The 13,302-nt window shown below is 56.8% G+C and overlaps 1 protein-coding gene across 1 annotated transcript in view; it reads right to left on the bottom strand.

The window, feature by feature from the left end:
• Positions 1-13,302, bottom strand: part of COL5A1 (collagen type V alpha 1 chain) — a 202,522-nt gene that overhangs the window by 140,326 nt on the left and 48,894 nt on the right. Inside the window, exon 2 of the mRNA XM_058445929.1 lies at positions 8,409-8,576. Coding sequence (XP_058301912.1) covers positions 8,409-8,576 — 168 coding nt within the window. The remainder of the gene's footprint in view (positions 1-8,408; positions 8,577-13,302) is intronic.

Genomic DNA, 13,302 nt, shown 5'->3' with positions numbered 1-13,302 from the left:
TCGTCCGTGAGCACGACCGGGAGCCCCAGCCCCTCCTGTCCATCGATCCTGGTGGCAAAGGCGGCGATGTTCTCACCCTGGGCCACCTGCAGTTCTGCCAAGAGCCTGGGGCTGATGGAGGGCCTGCGGCTAATTGATGCCGGTGGACCAGCCAAAAGTGCTGGGCCTAAGGCTGTGGGCTCCTCAGAACCGGCCAGAAGGAGCGGCGTCCCAGCAGGGTGTCAACAGGGACATGCCAAGGAAGGGGCCCCAGGACCTGCTGCTGGAGCCGCCCCACAAGCAGCACCACTACGGAGGGCTGGGATCTGGTGGGTGGGCTTGAGCCATCGTGAATCCACTACCAGACCCACCCCTTCTTTAGAAGTGGGAACAAAGGTGAACCAGGTGGCCCAGAGGCCCCTGACCCCATAGGGCAGCAGAGTCTGGATCTGCGGCAGCAGCACCCGCATGGCGGCTATCCGTGAGCACCCTCTGCTGGCGAAATCGTGGCAAGGCAGGCAGCAGCCTCACCACCTCTGCCCCTGGTCACTCCAGCACAGCTACAGGTACCACACTGGGAGGAAGAGGACGCTGAAGGCCCCCCCATCCCACAGCATCCTGAGGCTTCCCAGGGAGAGGAGACTGCTGCCTGTCACAGCCTCTGCATCCTCTGTACGGTGCTGCAGGGAGATCTCCAGAGGGTCTGCAAAATGAGAGGCCACTACTCCAGGCAAACCCTCCCAGGCCCCCACAGGACAACCTAGAGCCTGTGTGAGCGCTGGAAGCTGCCACAGCAGCAGGCTCATCCTGCAGTCACGAATCTCTCACAGGGAATGGGGCTGCCCAGCTGTGGCCAGGCACCCTGTGTTGACCAGCTCCAAGCCATGACTCAGCTGTTCCCACAGGAGACTGGGCCCCAGGTGGACCTGGCCAAGGCCCCTGCCCCCAAAGCTGGGGACAGCCCCAGGTGGGGGTGATGACAGAAGGCGTGGCCATCTGGGAAAGGCAGGTTTCACGGAGGAACTGGCTCAGGACTCCCACGTCCAGGCACAAGCCATCAGCTTTGTTTTTTTGTTTTTTTTGGTGGGTTTTTTTGTGGGTTTTTTTTGAGATAGAGTCTCGTTCCGTCGCCCAGGTTGGAGTGCAGTGGTGAGATCTCGGCTCACTGCAACCTCCGCCTCCCAGATTCAAGCAATTCTCCTGCCTCAGCCTCCCAAGTAGCTGGGATTACAGGTCCACGCCACCACGCCTGATTAATTTTTGTAGTTTTGGTAGAGATGAGGTTTGACCATATTGGTCAGGCTGGTCTCGAACTCCTGACCTCAGGTGATCAGCCCGCCTCGGCTTCCCAAAGCACTGGGATTATGGCTTTGCATCATCCTTCCACATGAGGGGATGTGGGCGGGGGACTCTGGAGATGACAGCCTTAGCTGGTCCCACCTATGGCGAGGGAGTGGCACCTGCCATGCCCACCGACCGTGGGGACCCCAGATGGCAAGGCTGCCAGCAGGACCATGGCAGCCCCATGTGGTCCCTGGGAGTGCATGGGGCACTGAGGGCCAGGTGGGGTCTCACCTGAAGCACTCAGGTCCCCGTCCACACCCAGGGCAGATGGCACAGTCACCATCTGAGTCCACTCCCTGACTCTCATTGCAAAGGGCCACCTGGCTCCCATCCCCACCCCACCGCCACCCTGAGTGCCAGAGTCATTCTTCCATCTTAAAAGATCAAAGAACGAGTTGAGCATGCTCATGTCTCCGGCACCAGGCACCGCTAGGCCCACGAACCCCCATCTCCTGCAGCTCATTAAAATGCCGTTTCGCAAGTTTTGAAATCTCTATGGTAACAAATTTTCTCAGCTCAGATAAAACCCGAAAGGATAAATTATGTTTAACATTAATCTCTCTCCTGGCAAAATAACAATGGATTTATTGTCACTGTGAGATGGCCCATTCGAGTCATGACATGAGCTGGGACGCTGACACTTTATAATCTACGCTGTCCGGGCACTCTGGGAGGAGGGAGTCGGCTGTCGAACGCTTCATGTTTCATTTCTCCAAGAAAAGTCACAGTTGAGGGGTGGGCTCCGGACTCCCTCAGAGCTTTTCTTTCTTTTCTCTTCTTTCTTTTCTTCTCTTCTCTTCTCTTTTCTTTTCTTTTTTTTCTTTTTTTTTCAGACGGAGTCTTGCTCTGTCGCCCAGGCTGGAGTGCAGTCGCGTGATCTCGGCTCACTGCAAGCTCCGCCTCCCGGGTTCACGCCATTCTCCTGCCTCAGCCTCCCGAGTAGCTGGGACTACAGGCGCCCGCCACCACGCCTGGCTAATTTTTTGTATATTTTTTAGTAGAGACGGGGTTTCACTGTGTTAGTCAGGATGGTCTCGATCTCCTGACCTCATGATCTGCCCGCCTCGGCCTCCCAAAGTGCTGGGATTACAGGCGTGAGCCACCGCGCCCGGCCAGAGCTTTTCATTTTTACTTCTGCTGAAGTCCAAAGGCACTAGAGCACTTTAGATATGCAGTAGGAGTACAATAAATGCATTTGTGTTGAAACTGAATCATACTGAGCCAACAGTTATTAAGCACACTGATTGCTCACTACAGTGGATTATGTGATCAATAAACCGTGACTGGTCCCCTAATAAACAGTGATTGGTGCCAGGCTCTAGAGTGACACAGTCGAGGGACAGATATGGTCCCTGACCTCAGAAAGTGATACTCCCACGATACAAACAGAAATTATCAAACCAAACCAGTTAGTTAAATAATTGCAGGCTGGGCGAGACGGCTCATGCCTGTAATCCCAGCACTTTGGGAGGTCAAGGCAGGAGAATCACTTGAGGTCAGGAGTTCCACACCAGCCTGGCCAACATGGTGAATCCCCATCTCTGCCAAAAATATAAAAAAATTAGCCGGGTGTGGTGGCACACACCTGTAATCCCAACTACTCGGGGGGCTGAGGCAGGAGAATCGCTTGAACGTGGGAGGTAGAGGTTGCAGTGAGCCAAGATTACACCACTGCACTCCAGCCTGGGCGACAGAGTGAGACTCTGTCTCAATAATAATAACAATAATAATAAAAATAATAATTACAAATAATGCAGGGGGTAGTGGGGCAGGGTGGCAGAAAGAGGTCAGAGGACAGGAAATGAATGCGGGGTGTGGCTAACTTTGGACAGGGGGCCAGGAACCTGGGGGGTGGGTGAGGTTTCAGCTGGACCCTGGCAGCCCAGGAGGGGCTGGGCTAAGGGGAGCATGGCAGGCCCAGGGCAAAGGACTAGGGTCCAAGGGCACCGAGGCACCAAGGCAGAAGGCGCTTCACCAGCCGTCCTCAGTCCTGACCAGAAGGGCTCTCAGTCCCAGACTGGGGTGGGACAGGTGAGGGGCCCCAGAGAGGAAGCTGCCATCTGGCAGCCCCTGCAGGGAGAACTTTGTTCTGGAAGCTTCCGTCCTGGACCCAAACTTACTGCATTTGTCATGGCCACATTCCCTGAGCTGGACCAACCCATGGGGTCGAAGATGGAGTAAGGAAGAGACGGTCTCCAGTCACAAGGGGAGGCCTGTGCACGCACCCAGGTGGGAACTCCACATCTTATTTCATGGGAGCCCCCCTCCTCTCAGCCATGAGGGAACCCCTATCCTGCTCTATGGGGGCGCAGGGGAGTGGGGAGCATCTGCTCAGTGAGTAGAGGGTCTGCAAAGCCCCCAGGCTGGGGACACTACCCTCCCACCGCTGCCTCCATCTTCCCCTCACGTCGGCCTGCCCCTGCAGCCGGCACCCTGTTCTCGGCCGTCCCTGCGACCCTCATCCAGCACTCAGCGCAGTCCTGCAGAGGGTCCTGGGGCCCAGTGTGACTGGCTGCTCCCTCGCTCTCTGGCAGGAAGGCACTGGCGGGGGCAGCGAGGGGCAGCAGGACATTCTGCCCGAGGGAGGCTGATTCTGGAGCCCAGGCCCTGGGGTGCAGGACAGCCACAGGCGAGGACAGGGTGTCGGCCAAGGGGCAGGGGGGTGTGGACAGAGCCGTGGCTTCCACCCAACCCTGCCTGGGGTCCTGAGTAGGAGGCAAATCTCAGAGGCCTGGTCGGAAGAGGGGTACAGAGGAAAAGGAACCTACAGAGGACAAAATGGCGAGGGCCCCGCCCACAGCAGCAGAGCCCAGGAGGAGGCTGCGCGCTGATCCAGGAAGTGGGCTCAGGTGGGGCTGGTCCCTGAGTCAGGTGACCATGGGGGACACTGCCTCGCCTGGTCATCCTCACAGGGGACAGCTCAGATCTGGGTCATTACAAACAAGCAGTGCTGGGTTAACAAGGCAGGGAGCGCCCCATCCCAGCCCCTGGGGGGGACGTGGATCCCAGACCTCGGGCCACCTGGTGAGGAAGCCAGGCCCGCTGCCTTCAGGGTCTCAGGCCGCCTCAACGTGAGGCGATGTGTGCACTGCAGGCACAGGGGGCCGAGGCCTGGGACCCCACAGGGAAGGAAGTCCCAACCCTCCCTGCTTCACTGGCGGCCCCCACGTCACAGTCCTGGGCTTCAGTCCCTGCAGCCTCATCTCCCTGGTGCCAGGACAACCCAGCACCCACGATGGGTCAGAATCTGTGGCTCGGGGTTGAGCTCCCTGGTCCAACAGATCCCAGAACCCAGACTGCTGGGTCCGAGCAAGACTAGAAAACCCTCTTCGAATGAGGAGGGAAATTCTAACCTCTGTCCTGCCCCTAAGTGCAGAAAATGCAAACAGGATTCTTCACCTGTACAGAAGGGAGGGCAGTGCCCCTGAGGAGGGTGGCCTAGGGAACCTCGCTCTCCCGGGCCAGAGGAGGCCGGGCTCCATCTCTTCTGTTCATGGCTGTGTCTCCCTGGCACCCAGATCACTCTGCCACTTCGTGCCCAGTGGGGGATACAGGACCAGGTGGTGCCCGTGTGGGTGGTGGGCAGAGGTCAGCGCCTGTGCAGCCTGGGCAGGGACGGGCACTGCACCCAGGTGGAGGCTCCCAGTCACCTGCTGAGCTCAGTCTCCAAACCCCCACCCCCGTGACCCAGGGCCACTTGGCTGCTGGGTTGCCGAGGGGTGTGTGAGCTCTTCCGGGAATCTGGGGAGCCTGCTCAGGGATTTTGTCAGGGGATCGGATGCCGGGGAAACAGCTGCCTGGATGTGGGCTTCCCCTCTCGCCAAGAGATACTTGCAGACACTGTTTTTGCTCCACTCAGTTCCCCACAGCCCAGGCCTTGCCCTGGCCACCTGGGCTGCACCCTCTCTTCTTCCTCTGCAGCTGCCAGGCAGGTACGGGTCTCTAGAACCCCGCAGATGCTGCTGCTCCCTGAGACAGGGCACGGTGCAGCTCCGGCTCCCCTAGCGCTTAGGCTGACCCACACGAGTGGCTGACGCGAGGCCATGTTGGTCCCAAGCAAACGGCCCTTTCCTATGTGTGGCCCCTACACACTGAGCACTTCTCAAACAGAAAATCTGAAGTGAGCTTCTGAGTCCCTCCACTGAGGGGCCCACAAGCCAACTGGGATGGAGGGAGTCCGAGCAACAGAGGACAGGTGGCGAGTTTGCTCGGAGGGCCGGGCGGAAGGGGCGAGGCGGGGTACGGCGTCAATTCAAAGGCAAATGACGTCCTATGACACTGGTCTCCAACAGTGTCCTTTGGGACCTGCAGAAGGGACTCCGTAGACAGCCCTGCTTAAATACTGCCCAAGCAACCTCCAGCTTCATCTGCCATGAATGGGGCAATTGGCTTATATGGACCCACTCTACTCTGTAAGCTAATTCACAGAAGGCTCTGGAAGAGCAAGTGAAGCACTTTGGAAAACTTAGAAAAAACATGGACTTAAAAAAAAAATCCCGCATACTATTCGGAAATTTACCCTAGATGATGTGTTGGTTTTTTTGTTTGTTTTGTTTTGTTTGAGACAGTCTCACTCACTCTGTTGCCCAGGCTGGAGTGCAACGGCACGATCTCGGCTCACTGCTTCACTGTGTCACGGTAACCTCGCTTACCTAGCATCTGGTTAAAAGCCGGAAACAGACATGGAAACCAATTGATCTGCAGATAAGAGCCCTGCTCAGGGCTGGGGTCCCTGCTGAGAGAGGCACAGAGAGCCTGCTATGCAGAAACTGCTGGAAGGCCAAGCCATTTCTTTCTTTTCCTTCTTTTTTTTTTTTTTTTTGACACAGTCTCACTCTCACCCAGGCTGGAGTGCAGTGGTGTGATCTCAGCTCACTGCAACCTCCGCCTCCCGGGTTCAAGTGATTCTCCTGCCTCAGCCTCCCCAGTAGCTGGGATTACAGGCGTGCACCACCATGCCCAGCTAATTTTTGTATTTTTGGTAGAGATGGGGTTTCACTATGTTGGCCAGGCTGGTCTCAAACTCCTGACCTTAAGTGATCCGCCTGCCTCAGCCTCCCAAAGTGCTGGGATTACAGGGTGAGCCACTGCGCCCAGCTGATCCTAGATTATTTATCCAATAATTAGCCTGTATTCCTGAGATACTGTAATATTTCTGGCCACAAGATAATCCAGTAGAGAAGGACAAAGTCCAGTGAGTGTGTGGTGCCCACACCCCAGAATTGGGTGACACAGAGAAGCTTAAACAAAGTGGCTGAAGATCTCCTTGGAAAGCAGGAGCGCTTACTTCCCCAGTGTGCCCCTCAGCGTGTCACACACCCAGAGTCCACATGGTCCTTGGCAATCAGCTGTCTAAGCCCTTCCCTGGACCAGCCCTCCCAGGCTCTCTAGGTCACAAATTCTAAACCTGGGGTCATGGGGCAGAAAAGGGTGCAACTTCTGGGCCAAGATCCAAGTGAGCATTCCGTGGCTAATTCCAAAAGAGACGCTCTCCCAAAAGCTTAGGAACGCTCCTCCGGACGCCTGGAGAAACGAAACCGCTGCAGTCCTTTGCGAGGACAGGCCGTCCGAGACGATGAGTTCCACACTCTTGAGGCTGGGGATCCACAGCCCAGGGCCACTCTGGTACCCAGAGGTGGGCTGTTTAAGAGAGTGTGGGCTGCCAGGGGTCCCAGGCCACCTCACCTCACCTCCACCGAGCTGCAAGGCAGGGACTCAGTGCCTCGGAGGTATTTCTTGAAATAACTCATTCTCAAAACCATTCTTGAAAAGAACTGCCCAGATTCTCTCAGAGACAAACTCTTCAAGGTCACATGGACGTAAAGGAGGGCTGGGCAATGGCTGGGGATGAGTGTACAGAGAGCAAGTCTGTGGAAGCAGAAACAGCCCCTCAAAAGAGGGTGTCCTTCAGGGGCCCCGTGGGGACACGATCATCAGAAACACCATGGAGCGTTCAAAGACTGCCCTGATCGTGGGTTCAATGCCGGGGACACTCCAGGTCCACCAAAGAGATGCCGCACTGTCTTCTAATAATTACGGAGCATCTCATAAAGTGAACTCACCTGCCCTACATCCCCCATCCCTTTCTTATCCGAATCAGAAAGAGGAGCAAGGCGATGAGGTTCTCCATAACCAGCTCATTAATCACGTCCAGATAAGCCCAGAGGGTTTAATTAACTGTGACAGGTGCCGCCCCACGACTGGGTGACAGGGACAACTTGGATGCTGCATCTTAGAGCTAATGCTGCTTCCCGCTCCGGGTATGTAATTAAAAGCAGAGACCTGGCATTTGGCAATTGATTCTCATTAAAAGCCTCCCATGCTCTTGCTAGGACTCATGACATTTGATTCATCGTCTCTTAATGTCACTGCCTCCAGCTAAGCTTCTGCCTGGAAGTGCTTCCTTTCCCACGACCCCGAGGTTTCTCTCAACCTCATCCCTCAGGACCCATCTGACTCCTTCTGCCCTTAGAGTCCTGGCAGCCCAGCTACGACCAGAGACACAGCTGATACAAGGTCAAGGGCACCGGGCCACACTCACCCACCCACCCACATCCAGCAGAGAAGGACGGTGACAAAGCCCAGTCCAGTCCAGAAGGACAAAATCCCACCATTGCAACTACATTTTCTTTTTTTTTTGAGACGGAGTCTTGCTCTGTCGCCCAGGCTGGAGTGCAGTAGCACGATCTCGGCTCACTGCAAGCTCTGCCTCCCGGGTTCACGCCATTCTCCTGCCTCAGCCTCTCCGAGTAGCTGGGACTACAGGCGCCTGCCACCACGCCCGGCTAATTTTTTTTTTTTTTTTTTGTATTTTTAGTAGAGACAGGGTTTCACCATGGTCTCGATCTCCTGACCTCGTGATCCGCCCGCCTTGGCCTCCCAAAGCGCTGGGATTACAGGCTTGAGCCACCGCGCCCGGCCGCAACTGCATTTTCACTACAGTGAAACGAAACCGGGCTGGTGAGAGGGGCTTCCTGGAAAACGGAGCCTGTTTCTGCCGCCACACAGGCTTGAGCGCTGCTCCTGGCTGGAGGCCAGAGGGCCAATGGGACCCACCACCCCAAACAGAAGGGTGCGGCACTTACCAGGGTACAGCTGCTTGGTGGGTGCGCTGAGCTGCGCGTCTTTGGTGACTCTGTAAGCGACATCCGGGCCTTTGGAAGATCGCCGCGTGGCGCAAAAGCCTGTTGTCTTTGTTATTCCATCAGGCAAGTTGTGAAAATCTAGAACCTTCAGGAGATCTGCTGGCTGAGCTGAAATGACAGAGGAGGAGCAGAGTTAGCCACGAAGAGGAAAGGAGCGCCAGGGAGCACCTGGAAGCTGGGATGATGGGAAGCACCCCCACCGCAACTGCTGTGAATCCTGGGCACTCAGAAGAGCCCCAGGACCAGCTTAGAGCCGCGTGCTGGGCGAGGCAGGGCACCACGCTGTGGAGGAGGGTCTCATCCCTGTCCCCACCAGCAGCCACACACCAGGGGCAGACCCAGGCTAGCTTGGCTCTGACGACGCCCGCCTTCCTCACTGTGCTCTCGTGGCTCCTGAGGCTGGCAGGGGCCACACACCCAGCCTCCCAGACACCTCTTCTCATTGGCCACGTAAGGAGAGCAGCCCAGGCAGATGCTGGAAGGCCACAGAAGGCCCACTGCGGAACTGACCGCCTTATGGGGTGCTGTGCAGTGACACAGGAGAACCGGTGGGTCACAACATCTGCCCTGCAGCCCTGAGAACCTTCACCCCGCCTGAGGCCCCTCCGGAGGTCACGGGGATGTCACTGGCCTAGTTTATCCCCCCTTGTTATCCACCTGGACTGTCTGTCGCCTTCCCATGACCGTTTACAGTGGGTGTGCAGTTTCCATTGCCCCGGAAGACCCCTGCCCGTATCACCAGACCATGCAGAGCCAAGAACAAGGGAGGGGCAGCCCCCGCATCCCTTCCAGAAGGTTCCTGACCCTCAATCCTGGGGCTCTCAGGGAAGGGCAGGGGATAAGCTGACCTCTGGCCAGCTGAAGCCGTGATCATTACCAGGCAGCTCAGTGGTCACCCTCCAACACAAAAGATGGCCCCATCTGCCAGAGCCTCCTTTCCCCACACCACGAGGACCCCAGACCTGCATCCACCACAAGGCGCGAATCCAGGTACCTGCCCTGAACAAGGTCAGTTTTATGGGGAAAGCACTGCTCCTGTGCCCACAAGCAAGAGGCTCCCTGGGAGTCCCAGCAGAGAAAATAAATGCGAAGTTGGCATCACAGCGACAGAACGGTGTGTGCTGGGGCGGCCTGGGAGTTGGAGGAACCCAGCGCCAGCAACTGCCCTGCCCAGTAGATGTGGATGGGGTTGGCCGTGCCCCCTCTGCTGGCCAATCAGAGCATGACACCGCCCTGTCCCAGATGGTCAGCTCAGGGATGGACGTGAGACCAGCCAGGACAAGGAAGCTCCGTCCTGGGGCTTTTTTCCTTTGAGAAAGAGGAATCCTCCCTGCTCTGCTGGCTCCAAACACAGCACAGGAACCTGCAGCTGCTAGCAACTGTCTCCTGGGCGGGTGGAGAGTGCTTGCCTGAGGATGCAGAGAGACAGACTCTAGCCACACTGTTTGGGTAGCTGGATCAAGCTGTGCCTGACAGAAACTGGTGTATCCATCTTTATGCTAATGCCAATTGGAGTTAGATCCCAACATCTGCTACTAAACAGTGCCCATCTCTGGGTGCAGCGGCGTGGGCCTCCTTAGCTATCAGTTCCCGGCTCCCTGGCCTGGCCCTCCTCCCCAGGGAGGAATGATGACAAGCCTGCGACGAGCTCAAGAGGAAAGTCCCACTTTTTTCCCAAGGGCGGAAGGTTTGGAGGTGAGACAGGATGGCCATGCAGCTTTCCTCTCTGCTAGTTTTCAAGGCCTCCTGCAGCCAGTGGCATCTGCAGCCTCAGCACTGACACGGGAGGAGGTGGCCGCCAGAGACAACAGCGCAGTGTCACTGCTTGTCCCAACAGGCCCTCAGCAAGAGGAGCGCCCAGACGGAGGGCTCTGTCTCCCCAGCACTCCCTGTCCCTCCAGGGGACTCAGCACGGGCACTGTGCTTGGTGCACAGGCCACCAGGAGGTACAGACAGGGCCCTGTGCCACCCCCACCCCCACCATGACCAGCTGACAGTGCAGGGAAGACAGCAGCCTGGGCAGGGCTCTGAAGGAGACTAGGGTGGAGGGAAATCAAAGCTCCACTTCTCATTCATGAAGCACCTCCCCGTCCACAGTTCTCTGGAAGGCTCTGCAGTTCCCACGTCCTAGGGTTCTGAAGTTCCTGCCTCTGACGGTGTCATTTCTGCAGCTTGGCTTTGCTGCAGTCCTCTGCCAATTAAATCAAGAAGCCAGAAACATGGAGAAGCTGAGGATTTCCCACCGCGGCGTGGGAACAGTTACAAAGGGGAGGGACGGCACAGGGACCCAGAACACCCAGCATCCAGGCCTCTCATGGCCTCTCTGATTTCCTGGGTGGCTTTCGGCTGCCAAGCAGGGCACAGCCCACCCAGCTCTGTCCCTCCCTCGGGCATGTATGGCACCTCCCACCTGGCCCCAGCAAAGAAGGCTTTGGTGGGCTTTTGCCTTTGACTGGAGAAGCAACGCTGAGTGCAGGTGCCTGGAGAGGCTGCACCGCACAGCCCTGGGCCTGGATGCAGCCCGTGGGAAGAGACGACATGCCAGCTGCCGGCCCACCTGCTGAAGATGACAGTGCCGAGCCCTGGGTCATCCCTAAGACTCAATTCCAGCACTGGCAGCGGCCAGGGCAGGGGAGCAAGGATCCCGGCCGGGGCTTCCTGGACTTACACCATAACAAGCCCGTGATGCTCTTCCCAGACGCAGGCTCGCAAGCCTGTTTTCTCCATTGCTGAAGGCAAGAGCTGTTTTCCAGCAGGCTTGGTGGACATGTTCGCAGATCTCTGTTGCAACAAGTTTAAGAGGCCACCAGACCTTTCCCAGGCCCAGTGCCACCCCTCCTGCTGGCCAGGGGTTTCCCGTGCCAGAGCAGAGGAAAACATTAAGTACTTTTTGAAAAAGAAAAGGTTGGGGAGAGCCCAGGAGGAGCCTGGCAGCACAGCCTTTCAGGAGCTTTTCTTCCAGTCTCCATCAGGATGAAAACTCCACTTGGACACAGCACGAGCTCTGGGGACAGGGGGACGTGGGTTTGAAGCCAGTGGCACCCCCCCCCACCAGAGGGTGGATCCCAGTGGGTCAAGGCCAGTGAGAGAAGCTGCAGAATCAACAGTGGCCACCGCACACTGGCCCGTGCACTTCCCGGCTCAGCAAACAAGAGCCCCTCTCTTTTGCCCTTTTCTCCTAGACAGCCAGGCAGGGGCTCTTCACCAGCAGTTCCCATAGGACCCACCGAGCAGCCCAGGTGCTCAGTGAAGACGGAGAGGACATCACGCGTGTGGTCTCCACACCCAGCCTGGCGCTCACTCTTTAATGAAGGACCATGCAGATGTGCCCAGAGCTTCCTGAGACTGACCATTTGATGCACAGAGGGCCAGCTCCGAAAGCTTCATGAAACAAAAACTTTGTTGCTTCCATGGAACCCTCGCCATGACCAGATCACCTATGGGGTCAGTCCATCACATGGTGGATGGATGGATGGATGGATGGATGGATGGATGGATGGAGTCCCAGAGAATAGCAGGCGTCCTGCTGTGCCTTGGCCACCCAAGCTCCAGCCCCGCCTCCTCCAGGCACCGTCCTGCTCTGCAGTCTGGGGAGCTAAAAATTACACTTCCCAGGTGCCTTTGCATAAGGATGCAGGGTGCAAATTAGAGTCTACCAATCAGAGAGACTCATGGAGTTGGACAGTGAGAGGGAGGTGGCAGCCCCCTCCGCCCTGGCACAGCCAACAGGGCCATATCCCCAGACACAGCATATGGAGGTGATCCTGGTGTCCAGACCCCCATGCATGCCACGGCCTGGGACCAGCTTCAGGGCACCAGGTGGCATTGGCGGCAGCAACTTCCTGCAGTCTGGGTGGCAGCCTCGCTATGGTGGTGCAACCCCAAATGGGATAGTGGAGTGGGGCCTCCTGACCCCCCCACACCAGGTCTCCCGGAAACTGTATCCACCTGACTCCCTGCATTCAATCCCTTTCCCCAACGTGGCTTGCTCCCATCAGCTGTGTGCACTGAAACCAGGAGCCTCCCTGGAGCCACCTATGGGACATGGGCCCAGCACAAGGCCAGTGGCTTCAGAGTCTTTAAACTACAAGAGGCGTTTACCCCCAGCACCTAGGGGTCAGGCATCCTGCACAGCCTTGCTTGCCCAAGGAATACCTCTTGCCCTTCCCTGAGTTGACCAGAGTTAGAGAAGTTGGCCTCTGCATCCCTGCACTGTTACAAGTAGAAGTATTTGTCCTTGGCATCCCAGAGGCCCATTTTTATGAGGATGTAACCAGACATCATGTCCCCAGACCTATAAAGGAATAGGTCAGTTTTAAGCAAGAAGGGAGGTGACTGAAAAGAATTTGATGGCCAGGCACGGTGGCTCAGGACTGGAATTCCAGCACTTTGGGAGGCCGAGGCAGGCGGATGGCTTGAGCTCAGGAGTTGGAGACCAACCTGGGCAACATGGTAAAACCCCTTCTCTACATAAATACAAAAATTAGCTGGGCTTGGTGGCATGCACCTGTGGTCCCAGCTACTGAGGGGCTGAGGCGTGAGGCTCGTTTGACCCTGGGTGGTGGAGGTTGCAGTAAGCCAAGATCACATCACTGCACTCCAGCTTAGGTGACAGAGCATAACCTGGTCTCAAAAAAAAAGGAAGAGGAAGAAGAAGAAAAAGGAGAAGGAGAAGGAGGAAGGAAGAAGGAGAGTAATTTGGAAATGAGTGTTTGAGTTCTGCATGGGTGCCATGCACCACAAAAGGCAGCACAAAGACCCTGATAAGAAATACAAGCAAGACTGCAGCACTGGCACATAGGAGGAGCTCAACACAGACATGTAGGATGGATGG

The sequence above is a fragment of the Hylobates moloch genome, unplaced genomic scaffold, assembly GCF_009828535.3.
Source record: "Hylobates moloch isolate HMO894 unplaced genomic scaffold, HMol_V3 SCAFFOLD_10, whole genome shotgun sequence".
Lineage (NCBI taxonomy): Eukaryota > Metazoa > Chordata > Mammalia > Primates > Hylobatidae > Hylobates > Hylobates moloch.
This window is presented reverse-complemented; position numbering and strand designations above follow the sequence as displayed.